At 37.5% G+C, this 18,639-nt stretch overlaps 1 protein-coding gene across 7 annotated transcripts in view; it reads left to right on the top strand.

The window, feature by feature from the left end:
- Positions 1-1,148: 1,148 nt before the first annotated feature.
- Positions 1,149-18,639, top strand: part of ETV1 (ETS variant transcription factor 1) — a 100,927-nt gene continuing 83,436 nt past the window's right edge. The window contains exons 1-5 of one of the 7 annotated variants that reach the window (XM_032874020.1): positions 10,355-10,637; positions 10,736-10,932; positions 11,072-11,203; positions 12,035-12,122; positions 13,513-13,560. In XM_032874020.1, coding sequence (XP_032729911.1) covers positions 11,159-11,203; positions 12,035-12,122; positions 13,513-13,560 — 181 coding nt within the window. In that variant the 5' untranslated portion in view covers positions 10,355-10,637; positions 10,736-10,932; positions 11,072-11,158. Of the gene's footprint in view, positions 1,224-10,354; positions 10,638-10,735; positions 10,933-11,071; positions 11,204-11,329; positions 11,404-11,446; positions 11,549-12,034; positions 12,123-13,512; positions 13,561-13,773; positions 14,082-18,639 lie in introns of those variants that run through there. The other 6 variants (XM_032874028.1, XM_032874046.1, XM_032874036.1 and 3 more) reach the window with 6 other exon arrangements.

Genomic DNA, 18,639 nt, shown 5'->3' on the forward strand with positions numbered 1-18,639 from the left:
AGAGAAAAACGTCCTTATGGGGCGCCTGCGTGACTCAGTAGGTTAAGCATCTGCCTTAGGCTCCCGTCATCATTTTCGGGTTCTGGGATTGAGCGGGGAGCCTGCTTCTCCCTCGACCCTTCCGCCCACCCTCCTCCCTGCCCATTCTCTCTCTCTTAAATAAATAAATAAATAAAATCTTAAAAAAAAAAAAAAAGTCTTATAGAGACCTCTAAATGGTCCCTAAATGATGACAGCCTCCTGATATTCACTGTTTGTGCCATCCCTCTCTCACATTGGATTGGTCTTTGTGACCAACAGCATACAGCAGAAGTGATGGTTTGTGACTTGCAAGGCTAGGTCATAAAAGACTGGGGTCTCCATCTTGAGCTTTCTATCTTTTGGGTTATTTGCACTTGGGAAGCCATGTCATCAGCAGCCCTACGGAGAAACCCGTGTGGTGAAAAACTGAGCTGTATAGCCTGTAGGCACAAGGAGCCAGGACTGCCAACCACCACATGAGCAAGCTTAGAAGCAGATTTCCCTCCAGATGACTGCAGCTCTAGCCCACAGCTTGACTACAATCTCAAAAGAGACCCTGAGCCAGAAACACCCAACTGAGTTGTTTCTAGATTCTTGATTGAGAGATACTGTGAGATAATAATCGTAGGTCGATTTTAGCTATTAAATTTGGAGGCTGTTTGTTACACAGTATAGATAAGTAATGAGTCTTTCAGGGCAGTTAGTTTGAGAAACAATGGTGTGGAGTATTCTTGACAATTATATTAGAAATTGAAGGCTTAAGTAAATTAACAAATCTTATTAAGTATGGCTGGGTGTGTTGGAGAATAAGACTTGTTATGGTGCTGATATCAAACTAGGTGAGCTACCTACCGATGCTTCTTCCTGCTGTAAGATTACATCATCCAGAATCAAGCACTGGTATCTTCAATTGTGTCATAAATGATTCAAATAACAAGAACTATTTATAACAAATGTCATGACTTTTTCCTCTATTTTAACTGATAACACTTATTATTTTAAGAATTCTGAGTGGATTTCAGGGGTGTGTGTGAGAATGTGTGTATGTATAGGAAAAAGTATCTGTTCCAACTCTAAATGCTAAATTATTTTTAGGTCTCCTCCATACACACACCTGAGGCAATGGGGTTCTGCTTCCTGAATGCCTTTCTGATAATGGCTTCCTTTATTGACTCAAATGATACCCATCTTTCCTAACAAAGGTAAGGCTTTCGTTCATAATTAACTTCTTTTCTGGGTGGACTGTGTTGCCTTGAAATATATTTGATAAACTAATAAGCATTGATAATATTTGACAGAATGGAAACAGGGTGTAACTTCAATTTGGAATATAAAAGTGAACCAAGAATAAAAACCTGAGTTTTATTTAGAGTGTGTCATACAGATACAAAGAAGATTTGTAGCTTTCTTTGATGTGCTTACATGAAATGCCTGTAGTCAAACGGCTATTTTTAAACTTGAGAAGGAATTCAGGACAAAAGGAACATTTTAAATATAAAAGGGAATTCAGGAAGATCACAAAGAAGTGAAATCACTATTACGAAGTTCAAAGACACATTGTTCTTCAAATACCAAGAATCTGACTTAAGTATCACTGGTGACCCTCATTCAAGGAAGACTTTCTAGGTTTTAAGGAAGTTACAGACATGAGGCCATTCTTTTGCCTCCTTTTAAGAAACTGTTCTGTTTTGGGCATCTATTCTATTTTACTTTCTTGAGATGACTTTCTCTGTTGTGCTTTCTTGTCAATTCTCTCTCTCCTTCAACTACCGTGCTAGACTTTTTGAACCCTATAATGAGATCTTAGAGGCAAGATGACCGGCCTGTTGTGTCAGGTGTCAAGCCAGCCAACCACCAGAGACCAGGGGAGGGTTCTGGTGTGTCAGTCCCTGGCCTGAGGAGGATAATTATTAGAGACCAAGAATTGGTACACACATAGATGGGAAGGTAGAAAATTGTTTTAAACGTGGGTAGGAAGTCAGGCTGAGTGTTCCCAGGTGTCAAGGACATTTCTAAAAGTCATCCAGAAGGTCACAGGAATATAAATTCGGCATCAATGAGGACTGACTGAGAGTTGAGATCTATCGTCTGACATCAGAGTAAATTTCCAACAGACAAGAAACATGGCTTTTATGGAGTACCAACTCTGCAGTTTAAATACATCAGCTCGTTTCTCCCCCACAGCAATTTTGGAAAATAGATTTTATATCCATTATATAGATGTAGAAACTGAGATCTAGAAAGATAAGGTGATTTGCCTTGTGTTGGAGCCAGTATTCAAATCCATGACCCTCTGAGGCCAATCCTCTTTCTATTATACTGTTTTTTTCCTCCTGTCCTGTGGTTGATTAAAAGTAAGAAAGTCAGGGGGTTGCTTTCAAAAGTGTTCTACGGGCATCGAGTACAAACCCTTCATCTAATAATTTTTTTAAAAGGTCATATTTGTACAAGCTATGATTCTGAATTATATATTTCAGATACTTTGCTTTTGGCCCCATAAATATCACTGCTATTGAAATCACAAAGAATGTTGTTATTGTTGTTTTTAAATGAGATAAACCTACAAATGTAAGAAATATATTCAGTTGAGTGTAGCTTTTAATTTTTTTAAAATAACATATAATGTATTATTTGTTTCAGGGGTACCAGTCTGTGATTAATCAGTTTTACACAATTCACAGCACTCACCATAGCACATACCCTCCCCAATGTCCATCACCCAGTCACCCCATCCGTCCCACCCTCTCCCCTTCAGTTTGTTTTCTGAGATTAAGAGTTTCTTATGGTTTGTCTCCCTCTCTGGTTTCATCTTGTTTCATTTTTAGAGCAAATTTTAATCTAAAAGCCATTTCTACTCAGGTAGTCAACCCTTGCCAATTGTCCAACAGATTTTTGTTTTCAGAAAGTCATTGCTCATAACATTGCTTAAATATTTGAAATTGGTTTATATTTGTAGAGCAAGGCAGTTCAGGAGCCTGCTATCCATTTACTGGATATCATTCATCCTCCAGCAAGCATTTGACACATTCTTTGTGTCAATGACTAAGGACACAATTGTAATCAAGATCCTAAGGAGTTTATCAAATGAAGGACAGTAAGAAACATTTACACATAATTTAGAGCTATGGAAAAATGTCACCTTTGAGAGCCAAGAAGGAGGAATTCTCCTAATTCTCCTTTGGGGATCATAATTGGGTAAAACAAACTCTTTCCAGGAGGACTTTCTAGAGGGGGTACCTTGGGAAGCCAGCCTGGAAATACTATTCCTCCCAATGTCTAATACACATAAAAGGTTAGCTTGTTAGTTATTTAGAGTGTTCTCAAGTTGTGTCCCAGAGGAGTAAAATTCCATTTCTAAAATGGACCTTTAGAACCCCTTTTGCCTTTGTTAACTAATCCATCTTTTACATTTGAGGAAAGTATAGCAACCATATCTCTATTTCTTGCTGTGGTCCAGAAAACAACTATAAGAGTAGAGATTGGTGAACTTTGTTGCTGTTTTACTCTTTTTTATTTAATTTGCTTATTTTATTTTATTTTATTTATTTTTGCTGTTTAAAGTTACCAATGCCATGCTTTTGGTTTTTAAAAATGTAAGATGTCGTCTTTCAAAAGGAAAGTTAAGGATTTGTATTTTGTTCTTTGCTTATCAATTATTCCAAATTATGTATCATTTAAAAGTTATGATCCCTGACCACCTACATATATTGACCTTCTACAAATGGAAACTTCTTCAGTTCTTACAAAACTAATTCTAATCTAAACTACTAATTCATTCATTCTTTCAGTGGTTTAAAAAACTTGACTATAATACATGCATATTGTAACCAACCACTATAAGTACTGGGAGAAAAATTCAGTTACATTTTACTTCACATTAATCAGATCTACTAGAGTACATATGACTAAAAATAAAAATGGTTATATCCTTTTTGATGATAAAAAAATCAACATGTTTAGATAAATATAGTATCTATAGAAAGAAAAAAGAAGCATAGATATATATTGTACATACTCAGTGGGGGTGATATTGCCCCCAAGTGTTGAAAATGCATTCTTGGAGGAATAACTGTTAAGTATTATAACAGTTTGTGACTCTCCAAAGAATTACAGGACATGAACAGATACACAGTATATTTCTGATATTAAAATTTAATGAGAGGGCAGTTAGGAATAAAAAATACCTGAAAAGGTTCCTTAAGGGGAAGTAATGAAACAATGTTGAGAAACTATGGTGTCTCTGTGTGTGTGTGTGTGTGTGTGTGTGTGTGTGTGTATTTTGTATGTGTATATATGTATACCTTTATGTGCATTATTTTCAGTTTTGAACAAAAAGAGGATATATGACTCTCTTTATTCTGTCTTATGCTTTTTTCACTTGATGTGATAAGCCACATGGGAATCAGGGTTGACACAAGCAAATGTTCACAGGGCTCAGCTGGGTAACATAAACAAGAGAAAAATGGATTGGGGAAGAATGTGGACCATAGTAAAATTGAGAGCCCATGCTCCTTTACCCCTTAAGGAGTAACAATGTTCAGCTCCAGCTACTGTAGCCATGAAGGAATTTGGACGCAGTGTTATTATATGCTCTCATTTGTCATGCAGCACTGGAAATCTGAATTTTAGAAGTTGACAGTGATTTCCCCATGAGGGTCAACATTATGTGGGTCAAGCCAAACATGTCCTTGCTAATAAACATGCAGGCCTCCCTTTGGATTTTAGTAGAAGTCCAATCCAGCTTTCTCAAGAAAGATTCAGAAACCAATTATAACAAAATCCCCTGCCACCCGATTTGTATGTGATGTGTTTGCTGGGCCCCAGCTCAGGCGTACTGAATTAGAAACTCTATGGATCCACCCAGGAATCTGAATTTTTAACATGGAGTTTCTTATGAAATCTTAAGTTTGTGAACCAAGGACATTGCATACTTTTTAACAGCTACACAACCAAAATTGAACTTCAAAACATGAAACTATAATACTTTTTAAAAAATCATCCCCTTATCTATACTACATCTTCTTTAGACATGCATCAATCAATTGATGGACACTCGGCTGCTTTCATAGTCGGACTATTTTACATAATGCTGCTGTAAACATAAGGGTGCATATATCCCTTTGAATTAGTTTTCTTGTATTCTTTGGGTAAATACCCATAGTGCCATTGCTAAATCATAAGGTAGTTTTTTTTTTTTTTTTTTTTAACTTTTTGAGCAACCCCCATGCTGTTTTCCACAGTGGCCACACCAGTTTGCATTCCCACCAGTCAAGCACCAGGGCTGCTTTTTCTCCAAACTTCCCCAGTACTTGTTGTTTTTTGTGTTGTTGATTTTAGCCATTCTGACAGGTGTGAGGTGATAGCTCACTGTGGTTTTGATTCGCATCTCCCTGATGATCAGTGATGAGCAACTTTTCATGTGTCAGTTGGCCATCCAAATGTCTTCTTTGGAGAAAAGTCTGTTCATGTTTCTGGCCATTTTTAATTGGATTATTTGTTTACTGGGTGTTGAGTCTTTAAGTTCTTTATATATTTTGGATAGTAACCCTTCACTGTATATGTCATTAGCAAATATCTTCTCCCATTCCACAGGTTGTGTTTTAGTTTTGTTCATTGTTTCATTCATTGTGGAGAAGCTTTTTAAACAATGGACTATTATTTAGCCATAAAAAAGGATGAAATTTTGCTATTTGTAATGACGCAGATAGAGCTAAAGAGTATAATGCTAAGTAATATAGTCAGAGAAAGGCAAACACTATATGATTTCACTCATGTGGAATTTAAGAAACAAACAAGTATAGAAAAATAAATGAGAGAGAGACAAGTCAAGAAACATTCTTAATTATAGAGAATAAGCCGATTGTTACCAGAGAGGAGGGCTGAGGGAGGCTGGGTTGAACAGGTGATGGAATTAAAGAGTGCACTGTGAAGAGCAGCGGGTATAGAAGTGTTGAGTTACTGGATTGCATACCTGAAACTAAACTCTCAGGAGTGAAAATAAAAACTTCAAAACAGAAACCATTCCCTTATTGATGGGAATTGAAATTGCTTCTAGGGGTGCCTAAGGTGGCTCAGTGGGTTAAGCCTCTGCCTTTGGCTTGGGTCATGATCTCAGGGTCCTGGAATCGAGCCCCGCATTGGGCTCTCTGTTCGGCAGGGGGCCTGCTTCTCCCTTCTCTCTGCCTGCCTCTCTGCCTACTTGTGATCTCTCTCTCTGTCAAATAAATAAATAAAAATTTTTAAAAAATCCCTTCTAAATTTTTCCCTCTATAAATAATACTTCAGTAAACATTCTTATGCACATTGCTTTTATTTTTATAGGGTAGATTCCAAATCAGATTATGGGGTCCAATTTTAGGATCCAGTAGATACTATAAAATTACTTTAAAAATGTTGCATAAAGTCACATTCTGACCAGCAATATATGTGAGTGCCCTTATCCCAATACTGACATCCCTGGGTAGTAAAAAAAATTTTTAACATTCTTTCTTATTTTTTTTTAAAGATTTTATTTATTTATTTGACAGAGAAGGAGAAAAAGAGCACAAGCAGGGGAGTGGCAGGCAGAGGGAGAAGCAGACTCCTCTCCAAGGAGCCTGATGCGGGGCTAATATTCTTTGTTTTTTAAATGCATAATATTCTGACTTCTTGTATAATTAAGATTTTTTAAATCATGTGTTTGCCTTTCCTCTTGTTGGGAAGTTTGCAGATATCCCCAGGCTGACAATGGCAGGTTTGATAGAGCCAGGATCTTCAGTTTCTTTGATACCTTCCCTTCTTCCTAGGCTCCACCCTCCCATCAAATCCTTGCTTTTTCTTCTCACAGGGAGCCCACTAAGCTACTAATTATCTTTCACCATTTTGGCAGGTCTCTAAGTTTTCTTTTGGAATTATAGTCATCTGTTTATTTCCTTTGCACATTTGGCTACTTAGTAATTGATTTTTTTTTTCTTACCTATTTGATGTAGCTCTGTGCAAACTAGGCCATTAACAATTTGCTTTATATATTTTTAAGAAACAAATTATAAAAGTTACTATTTTACTTAATAATCAACCCAATTTGAACACATTTTATTTAATTTTAATCATATTAATCATTTAAAACAAGTAATATAATTTTTCTTTTTTTGCTGCTTTTAGAAACTCACCATTTAACATCATGCATTTTCAGTACAATGCTATAATAAGTTAACTGCAGAAAAGCCACTAAAGAATGTTATTTTATTTTATTAAATAACAGCAAAGGAACTATAAAGATTTAAGTAGCTTATATGAAACTTAAAAACTTTCCAAACTTGGATATGAATTTTTTTTTTTTGTAAGGTGGGGGCTTTCTCCCAAGAGCTTCTATTTCAAAACCCAAATGGGATTTCAAAATACGAGTAAATAAATGTCAAAGCCTCTTGGCTTCTTCTCTGCCATTCTTTGCCTGAAATCCTGCCAAAATGAAATTTTCCATTCAAGGACTGGCATTTACTAAGCTGATTTTTCTTAAAGACTCACTTTCAAAAGTAGTGGAAATTCTGAGCAACTTTCGACGTTCCTCTCTGTGGATAGAACAGCTTCCTCTCTGTAGACATTTTCCACAATGGCAACTTTTTCTGAAAAACGAATTTTTCAGTCCTTGAAATATGTTAGGCATCTAGGTCTATTGTTTTTTTTTTTTTTCCCCAGTGCCAAACCCAGAAGATAAACAGCAGCCAAACTAAAAGCTAGTGTTTCATTAGGTATCATAGCACAAAAAGGAAAGAGAAAGGGCAGAAGAGAAAGTGGGAGAAAGGAGCATGGTCCAATAGTTCACTTGCTAGAGGGGCACATTTATCTCAGAAAAATTGTGCTGTATCAACAGAACTGAGCTGTAGCGAGACTGACTGTCTGCTTATTCACATAACATCATTTTCAATTACTGTTAAGATCAAATAGTTAAGAGTTGAGTGCGTTTAAAGAATCCAAAGGCGGAACTGTGGAGCGCCCCCCACCCCGCCCCCGCCCTCACTACGAGTAAAATCGGAGGATTAGGGCGCTGCTTCTTTTTGCCAGTCTAGCATTGGTGGGGAGAACGGGGAGTGCTTTGCGGAGCCCGTGAAAGAGTGAGGACTTGGGAAGTGGAAACTAAAACTGTCAGCCAGAAAAATCCTGCAGTATTCCTAAATGAAAGTTCAAAAAGTTAACAAGGAAACTGTGGGATGAATGAAAGGTAAAATTGAAAACTAGAGAAAGCTGGTTGAGAAAACTGAAATCTGCAGTCGAACTTTGCACTTCTAAAAGCAATGGCTTGAAGCAGCAAGCAAGTTAGTAGTCTGTCCTTAGGCTTTCTCCCCGCTCCTTTTCGCAGCTTTTCTTGTAGTAAGTGCACCCTGAGATTGTCGCCCTGTGAGCCTTTAATTTCTGAGTTCCTTTCCTCTTGTTCTCAGACCTAAGCCTCCTTTTCCTCAAATAGTATTTGTTCAGAGACGAATTATAGCGGAGATAGAGGTGTAGAAAAAAGTTTTTTGGTTTGGGAAACTTGGGCCTTTGTTGTGTCATTTCCCCTGCCCCGCCACGCCCCCAACCACGTGACCAGGAAAGGCCGGAATTTTGTGAATGGAGCTGAAAGGTGGCTGCAGGGGCGGGAGAAGCTCCGCCCCTTCCCTTGAAGCGGCCAATCTCCTAGCGGAGCGCTGCGGGGTCAGCAATAAACAACAATGGGCTGGGAACATACGATACATTATTGGCTGAGGCGAGAACCTCGCGGGGGCCTACCCGCGAAGCTCCGCCCCCTCCCGGTTGCCCTGGATACCCGTCAGGCTCTGGCCGCTGAGAAGGTCTTTGGAAACTGTTGCTCACGTTACCCAGGCTGGTTTATCCTGGGAATGCTGGGCAGCAGGACACCCTTGCTAATGGCTCCCCGCCTGACTGCACCCTCGGTGTACCCCAGAGCCTCACTATTCCGCTTGGAGACCCAGGCTGTGCCCGGAACCCTTACGTGACCAAGGTTAAAGTGCAGTTCCCGCCCAAAATGCCTGTAGGTGCTCGCGTTTGCACGGGCTACTCGTACTCACTAGTTTCGGAATGCACCGTGGGTGTCCTTGCTGTCCACAGTTACTGGGTGTTTCCCAGTTAATACTTTTTCTGTTGTTGTTTATTTAAAAAAAGATATATATATATATTTTTTTTTTTTAAATAGATCTTTACCCTCCTAGTTCCCTCCTTGGGTCTGGAATTGAGTCTTGTGGGCTCACACTCTCATGTAAATGCGTCTCCATCACGTTCCATTTAAGGAAGGAAACTTTCAAATAGAAATTGAGAACTGCAGCACGTTTCCCTACGGGCGGAACAGCTGCCGGAAACGTCCTTTGGTCTCCAGCTCTGATCGCCATCAGGATCACAAGAGAATTTCAACACCACTAAGTCCCTGGTCCCATCCCTACGGCCTCCCATCTACTGTCGGGCCGAGGCTGCTTCCAAAGCGACTTTTTTACAGCTCCAAGCCTCATAGGCGCGTCAGGGCAAGTGGTTTCAGAGTTGCAGCCCACACTTTTTAACATCCCGATCATTGTCCTTGAAACCCGAGCCCCATCACGGCTCGCCCCCAGCTCCGGACTCTGGCGGTTTAAAAGCTGGAGAGGAAGTGAAAGCGTCAAGTACAGTAAGTGACACTCTCCACCTCCGTGTGTACATAACAAAAGCTCAGGAAACGTGCGGGTCCCTAGGATATCCGAGCCGCCCCAATCCCCCCCTGGTCCCCCCCCACCACCTCCACAGTGGGCTGGATGCATCTTGTCCCTGTGCACGTGTAGGATACATTTGCTTTTTATACTTTTCCTCACCTAGATTGGTCTGTGGTCCTGCTAAAATTCCCTCCCAACGCAACCGCTCCTAACAAGCAATTCCTCAGTTCCCAGTGCTTTTACTCATAGATTATTTTACTGTCCCATGAATGATAGGGTCTTGATTTACTTGAGGGTGGCCGTTAAAAAGTGGCGCTGGGTGTTGAAAAACGGGCAAAGAATTTGGGCCAAAAGCTTAGTGGAAACAGGTCTAAGGACCGAGGTGGGCGCCTTATCAGGTTAAAAGTAGGGGGGGGCGTGCTGGAGATGTTGAGAGGATTCGGGGGAGTTAGGAGGCATGGGCTTGGTGGGTCGCACTTCAGAGTATATACCCGAACCGAACAAAAGGGATTTAGGCAATCAGCCCAACAGTGGACGAAACGCACCGGTAAGGAATACTAGCGACTCGGTACACATGGCTTCAGCGTCCCTTCATTGCCTTAACAATAAGCAGCACGTTAGGAAGGCAGTTGATTTCCTCTGTGGCGTTTGCAGGCTGTGGATACTGCGCCAGCCCACGGAGCATCCGCTAGGAAGAGGGGAGCGAGAGATCCACGAGAAGGGGCAGCAAGCCGCCTGATTGACAGCTCGAAATCTGATCTTGTGAAAGAGACGCGGAGCCAATGGGAGGCAGCGATCCATCAGTTTGGATTGGAGGCCCCTGGAGGAGAAGTAGAGGAAAAACCACCGAATTGAGCTCTGTCAGAGGCGCTTTCGGCTTCCAAAGGGAAGTGCTGGGCAATAATTAATGTTTTTATTAAATTTGGAGGGAATTTTTTGCAGCCGTTCGCCTAGCGTGGCCTTCAGGTGGGTCTTTCCAACAACTTTTTATGTCTCTCCAGATAATTGCATGGTTGTGGGTTGCAAAAACTATCCTTACGAAAGAGGTGTCTCCGTCTCTTTAGTCCCGTTAGGTGCAAAGCAAGTCTCGTTGATCGCCATTGCTAGTTTTGCACACGTTTGCGAATCAGAGCTGCCCGGGGTACACCGACCGCGCAGGGAAACATCGAAAGTGTAAATAAATACATCGCCTCTTGTTCGGATTTTTGCTACTGCCGAAAATATGTAAATTGTGAACTCTCTTGGCTCTCTTTGGATCCAGGTGAAGGAGGCGGTGTAGGGAGGGTTATTTTTGTGAATGGGACTGTTGGAGGGTAATTAGCTATGCAAATTCAAGAGCTTCATTCATGACTTTTTTTTTTTTTTTTTTTAAGCCTAAAAGCCATCTTGTTCCCCTCTAGGTTGATAGAAGTCCAGATCCCGAGGAAATCTCCAGCTAAATGCTCAAAATATAAAACACTCAGCTGAGATTTGCGAAGAGAAGCAGAATGGATGGATTTTATGACCAGCAAGTGCCTTACATGGTCACCAATGTGAGTGATCAGTTCGAAAGTTGCTGTTTATAAACTTGACTCCAAGGGGGGGGAGGGGGGAGGAGGGAGAGAATGAGAAGGGAGGGGGTAAGGGGGCTGGGATTGCAGATACTTTATCTGCTTTGTTGCCACTGTAGGGCGACTCTGCTTCTAGAAGCCCAATCTTCAAAATGAGCTTACCTTTCAGTGATTTGGATAAGGCATAGTTTTGTTTTTAAGACTCCCCCCCCTTTTTTTTTTCTGATTAAAGTGCCCAAGATGAGTGGAAGAGGAGACGGAGGGCAGCAGCAGCTGCTGCACTCAAAGTTTTTGGCTGGGTTTGTCTGCCACATTGAAAAGAATGAAGTTGAGACAAATGCTGACACTTTTTGTTTACATGGGGTGTTTTTGTTTCTTTTTTTATCGTCTCATTTTTTTCCTCAGGCTTTTTTTTTTTAAATTTCACCACTCTATTTTTATTTTTTGTTTTGGGGGGGTGGTATGAGAGCGAATAAAATTCACGGTATTTTAGTCTAGCTTTGATCCAGCTAAAAACGACTTTAAGTGTGATTGCTTAATGTTGTTTTGATGCTGAGATGCCATGAATATATGACTGATAAGTAGTAGTGTGTTAGCTTGGCGCTGGGAAGCAACTCTCCCTGGTTGTTGAATTCTTAGCCTAAGCTTTCACTGTCAAGTGAACGCTGAAAATGAGTATTAGAATTGATACTATGGACTTTTATTCTTTTATTTAGGGAAAGGATCCCGCAGACTTATATACGCATGTGTCTTTTGTGTGTGTGACATCTGAGGTTTACATTTTTTTAAAGGATTTTATCTTTCCCTTTGTAGAATCAGCGTGGGAGAAATTGTAACGAGAAACCAACAAATGTCAGGAAAAGAAAATTCATTAACAGAGATCTGGCTCATGATTCAGAAGGTGAGGTTTGATCTTTACCTATCCTCTCCATCCTCATAAAGGAGAGGAGCACTTCAGTCTTAGCTTAAAAATAATAATCTTTCAAATTACTGCATTTAACTGAGACTTTTACTTGGAGCAATTAACATAATGTGACAGTTTGCACTGGAGGATATTTTATGGCCCTGTCACAAACTAATGAAGGAAGGAAATAAAAACTTAACAGTGACATCCTTCTTTTAATCATTCTTTTGTGTTTAAGTACTCTTGTCCATATGGCACATAAGTAATCCCATACACCGAGGTAACAATTTAAAAATATCCAACACCTTGGGACAAAGTAAGCAGCTAGGTATACTACTTAATTTCTCCTTTCCACTTTATTAGAAGTTAAATGCTGTATATCATTGTTTGATTTCCCATTCCCCTTACACTAAAACCATTTACTGTTAGCAAGCTTTTCAGGGATGATTTTGATGACTACATGGTAAGGTCATAATATTTTGTTTATAGACCTTCAAGTGTTCACTGAATCATAATTAAGGCCTAATTTATAATTAGTATACCTATTTGGGAGATTAGGTTACAGATTTTTTTTTTTCTATGCACTGTTGGTTAGGAGGTCAATTTATTATAAAGTATTCCAACTATACGGGAGCATTCATAATGAATTTAATTACTTAGATTTAATTATCAAAGTTCAGTTTGGCATTTTGATTAGGCATGTTGAATTCTGAAACCTAATTCAAATTTTCATACATATTGGATACCCTCTCCCTCCCATTATGACAGAATTCACAGTTTTGGACTTGATAATAAACAGGTGCCAGGGAATTATCACACTTTGACTTTTGTAAATCTATTAATGTAGAATTTTCCTCTAAGATCTTGTATTTAAAAGTTGTCCCTTTTAGTTTGGAGGCATTGAAACTCAAAAGCATACAGTGCTTTAAGAATTATACCATGTACTGTTCCCATCTTTTACATAAGGTTCAGAAGATAAAAAGAAAGTGATTGTCAGTCTTTCTACTCTTTCCTCTGCAAGAGTTGACTCTATTTAAGAAAGGTTTACACGATAGGCACACCTTCACCTGAGCCTTTTTGTGAATCCTAGTATTTGTATGTTTGATGTCCCTAATCTTATTTATTAAGTTATTTGTTAAGAGGGAGGGAAATATTGCCTTCATTATTTAATTCACTAAAAGAATTTCATAGAGAAGTATTGCTTAATAGCCATTAAAATGGCAGGATTATTGAGGTATTTAAGTCATGAATCCTATTTTCTTTTTATATTGACTTCTCTCCCCAAATTAAATTGATACGTAATACCAGTTTCATGACACACGTTTCCATTTAATGGAGCCTAAAGGTTTTTCAAATCTTTTGTTTATGTCTCTGACTTGTTTTTTAGAACTCTTTCAAGATCTAAGTCAATTACAGGAAACATGGCTTGCAGAAGGTAAGGCAAAAAAATTGCTTTAAAAGGAGGGGAAAAGCAACTCTAGAAGGGGAAAAAAAAAAGTCCTGAACTTGCTGTCTTAATGTTCAGCCCAATTAATTGAGCTCTAAAAGAGCCACCTCATGTGTCATGCATACATTAGAGTCTCTGATGAGTTTGTCTTTGGGGAATCTGGGGCTGCACTACCCAGTGTCATCACAAATTACCAGGAGAAATTGCTTCCAGCTCACAATCACATCTGCTTTTGGCAAGAACTAATGCACCAAGACTTCAAGTTCTAAGCTTCTGTTCAGATTTTAATTGCAATTGATCAGGTTTATATTATTGTACCTCGAGAGACCTCCTAGAGCCAGAACCCGGCTTGCTGTTTCTTTTAGAGCAGCGCATATCATTATTTGGTGTTCTGGTGGAGGACTTTTCTGATGGCAGAAATTAGTTTCTCTGGGTTCATCAGGACGGGATGCTTCAAGATTTAAGTGCAAGTGTCTTCTTCCCACCTTGTTCACAACACAGAACGTTAGGTGTGTATCCAGTACTTAGGAAATCTATGGCTTTAAAAAAAAATCTTTGGGGGATTTGAGGATTTAAAGAAATGTTTTCTATTTGTTACTATTATGTGATATTTGCTGAAACTGATTTTTGCTTTTTTGTCACTTTTATTAGGATTTATTTACTATAGCAAGGTGACATGTAAAGGCATTACTCTTATTTTTAATTACTTTTTAGTAAAATTTTGTGTTGTAATCTATTGTTATCTTTTATTGGGTGAAACTTTATTTTATAGGAACAATGAGATACTGCTTCAATACAGCTTAATACAACTTGAGAAATGCCTAATGTTGAGGGACTTTTGTTGGTGTCCATACTTTGAGAATTTTTCTTTTTGGATTTGTCATAAATGTGAAATATTAATTTTGTCCTATGATGTGTTTTATGGGAAACACAAAGAGAAAATTCCATCTATTTAAGCTTTGAGTATAATTTGTATTTCTGTCTGTATGTTATCTGGGAAACATGCAATTTTTGGAACAGATTTTTAAGGTTGTTAAAAGAAGAGAGAGTCTCTTTAAATGGAACCCAAGTGTGGCTGTTGCTACTTTGGAGCCAGACTGCAATGTTTTATCGGTGGTCTTGTTTGCAGTTCATCAAGTTGCTGTTAGCATGTAAAATAAGTTTCTTTGTTTTGCTGATATTCTAGTTCTCCAAAAAGCTTTTGCAGTCTGTATACATCTTTTAAGTTAAATAGCTCTTCTAGTAGCCCTTTGAAAGGGTGGTTGCATTTGCATGTTCATAAAAGGTAAGTATTAATGACAGTTTTAGTTATATTTAAAGGTCATTTTGCTTGTCTCTGTAAATGAAACTTACTGCAATAGATTACTTACTATTGCAACATAAACCATACAGTCAAACCTAACTTTTTCAAGAAAAATTTGCACAGAGGTCGTTGTGTTAACTTTGATCAGGTAGTTTTGCCAAGTTGGAGGTTGTGAGGACATTACATTTATGAGGAAATGTGTTCGCTTATCTAAAATAACTTGAAGTATCTATTTTAATTGTTCTCGAAGGTTTGTTGGTTCTTAGATGTTTAAGTCTCATTGATTCCAAGTCCGTGCACTTGCTGGCAGATTTTGCCTGTGCATAGCAACTCTGTTGCTGGGATTTTAAAATTCGGATTCTGTGACAGACTCTTGCCATTCTGTAATCAGTTTTAGTACAGTCTTTGACTTGTTTTATTTATTTGTCACTTGGTAAGTGATTTGAATAACTTATCCAAGTTAATCTTTTAAAACTCTGCACTGAATATATTCTTACCCATGATTATTAGTATACCTGTAAATCAGATTTGAAGATTTAACTTTATATAAAATAAACCTAAAAAATGACTGATGTATTTGGAGGAAAATGGAACTTTACTTAGAAAATAATTCATAAGCTTAAATAAGTTAAGGAATTAATCCTCGGGGTGTTTTATTGAATACCCAGGTGGGCGACTGTTCACAAATTATGGATAAAACTGCATTTTACAATAATATAAACAGTTTTCCAATTAGTTTACATTAATTTATCCTATCCTGATATAAGCAAAATATTATTAATAGGACTTTTAAAATCTAAGAATGGAGAGTTTTTTTAATTTTTTTTAATATTTGTTAATAGATTGCATTTTTTATTTTTAGCAATTCTGTATCATTATATTATTTGTTTTAGCATTTTAACTTATCTCATATCTTGAACTAAGAAGAAATCTTAAAATTATACTGGGTTATTTGTAGCTAGAGTTGTCCTTCTGGACATCCAGAAATTAAAACATTTCCAAATTGGCAGATGAGGGACTGTTTATATATTTCTTTTCGTAATGCTTGGTAGCCAAAAAAGTGACCATGGAATTTTAAGGCGTCTTGACCCCTTTAAAAAAGATCACTGGCAATTAACCAAGTTTCTCTCATGAGTTAGAATCCCACTGGGAAGTTAAAGAGGTCTAAAAATCTTATTAGACGTGAGAGTCAGGTTGTGTCATATGAAAATCATGTTTTTAAAAAGTGTTCAAAGCCATGAATACTTGGGAAATGATTTATTCCAAGATGTTGTTTTTTCCTGGAAGAATTTTTATAAATTAGATTCAAAGCATAGCATATGGATTAGTCATACGTAAATTATTATGGATTATGAAATGGGTTTTACATCTAAGGACAAATAGGGGTAGATAAGGCAGGACCATTTGAGGGTGAGGGTTGGAGCCAGTATTTTCAATTTGCTAAAGTCCTGTAATTTGGGGGAATGCATGGAAGTATATTTTTAATTTCTAAACGGAGATAAAAAATATGTTTGTAAAGGATATAACTTTGTATTAGTATCACTTTCTAAGTACTAACACTGCAATTTAAATGTTTTTAACATATCTATCACAATTAAATACATTCACACCTCATCCTGAAGAAAATTGAAAAGATAATGTTTTCAGTGACCACAGTAGCACTTAAAAAGTGTCTATTTTAAGTTTTGCCATAGCTACTTTATATTATAATTTTACTATGTACAATTCTTTATTGATTCTTTGTCTTTTGAGTTAGATTGCTATGATGAAAAGGCAATTTCAATTATTTGATCCCATGAAATAATGAGTTCATACATCAATCCTATCAGCATCACTGTAACGTCTTATTCTTAACAACCTGTTTTATGTGCTGCTTTAGTGGATGGTGTCCTAGAAATTCATAGCCAAAATGGACCCTTTTGTGTGTGAGGGAGAGAAACAGAAATATATAAAACTGAGTTTAAAAGTATTGCATTCTTCTCAAATTGCTTATGAGAGCTTACCTGCTAACACAGCTTGAAGAGAAATAATAAATTTCATATGTATGTAATATAAATGCATAGCAAGTTTTGAACATTGTTTTTGATGTGGATCTAGGTGTTCTTGAGGTTCCCTTTCATCAGTGATATTAAGGAAAAGAGACAACAGTGATTCGCTGTCACAGGGTAGGATGTTTTTCAGTGATGTTATATAGTAAGTCAAGTTTCCTGCTGCCCCCATACTTGAATCAGAGTTTTATCTCCAAGAACAATCTTTCTACACCAAAGGTTATTACTTCATGCAGATAAGGCTCTTTTTTTCTATTGTTTTGTGTGACCTTCAAATAATAGGTTGGCTTAACAGTAGAGATGTCATTGTATCCTCTCTATTTACTTCAGTAGCTGATACTAAATTTATTCTTGTGAAGTTCCTTTCAATGATGTGTGCTCTTCGTTCTCGCTGTCCATGTCCTCCACAATACACAGTAGTCATCATGTGCTCATTTTTATTTTTCAAACAATTATACTGTTACTCGTTAAAATGGAACATAAATTGGATATGTGCTCATTAATTTTTTTTTGATGTGATAACGGTAAGAGCTAAAGACTTTAAAAATTACATTATTTTATGTGGTTTACATAAAAAAGGAAATGAGAATTAAGCATTAAATTACAGAAGTCCATACTTTTTCTTAGTATTGAGCAAGAATCATTTAGCATGTAGGAGGGAGGGGCGCTACTACTCCTCTTTCTGTTGTACCAGGAAATACTCTAAAATATGAAAAGAAGACTTCTTATTTGGACTTGATTAAAAGATAGCAGGTAGAGTAAATGTATATTTTTAAACATTTATTGGAATTATATAAATGTCTTTTCATTGAGGATCTACTTGCAAAATTTAAAAAAAAAAAGTTTGTTAAAAATAGAACTTGGATGTGATATAGCTTAGATATATACTTTTTCCAGAGGGCCCTAATAAGTATTAATGAATACTGCTTTTCTGGTTCAGTTACAAGAAATGGTCATTTCTTGAATCTCATAATATAACTTTATTTCCTTTCAAAAGCTTGTAATTAAAATAATAATAATAATAATAAAGTCAGACCTCCGTAGTATTAGGAAATAGAAACAACAGCTCTTAAGCTATACTTGTTTCCAAGTCACTATAGGTCAGTGTAGAGTTAGGAATGGAAGCTGATCCTAGACTGAAGACAGCTGAAATTTACTGTTTTCTTTCTTTCAGAGCATCAAGGATTAAAGAGGTTTCTGTCATGGGGAAATAGCCTCCCCCCCTTTTTTCATATCTTTAAATACATTTATACTACTGTATTAATTAATGCTTATACACTGGTACAATCATTTTTAATTTTAAAAGCGGATGTGGTATAAAACCAGGCTTAGTGGCTTCATGATTATTTTGTTCCATGGCCTGAAGCTTCATTTCAGGATTAAACAGAATACCACCGAGCAAAGGTTGATTTTCCTGTTGTTTTACTTTTATTTAAAATAAAATTCAAGTTTATTCATAAACTTGTTGAATTGTTGCTAATTCTTTGATTCAAAGTGAAATGCTACAAAGTTCAGCAATAATCTGTTATAATCTCAGGATAAAGAAAATCTGAGTAATAGGCAAGAACAAATAAGACATTTCTCTAATGATTTTTTCCCTCCCCACCTCCCTCCACTCTTAGTCCCTTCCTTTCCTCCTCCTTTCCTTTTTTCCTTCCTTTTTGGTTTTATAATGTATGTTTTTGTGAAAAGTTTCTCTAAAAAATATATATCTAT

The sequence above is a fragment of the Lontra canadensis genome, unplaced genomic scaffold (genome assembly GCF_010015895.1).
Source record: "Lontra canadensis isolate GAN:19392208 unplaced genomic scaffold, GSC_riverotter_1.0 scaffold2, whole genome shotgun sequence".
NCBI classification, from domain to species: domain Eukaryota; kingdom Metazoa; phylum Chordata; class Mammalia; order Carnivora; family Mustelidae; genus Lontra; species Lontra canadensis.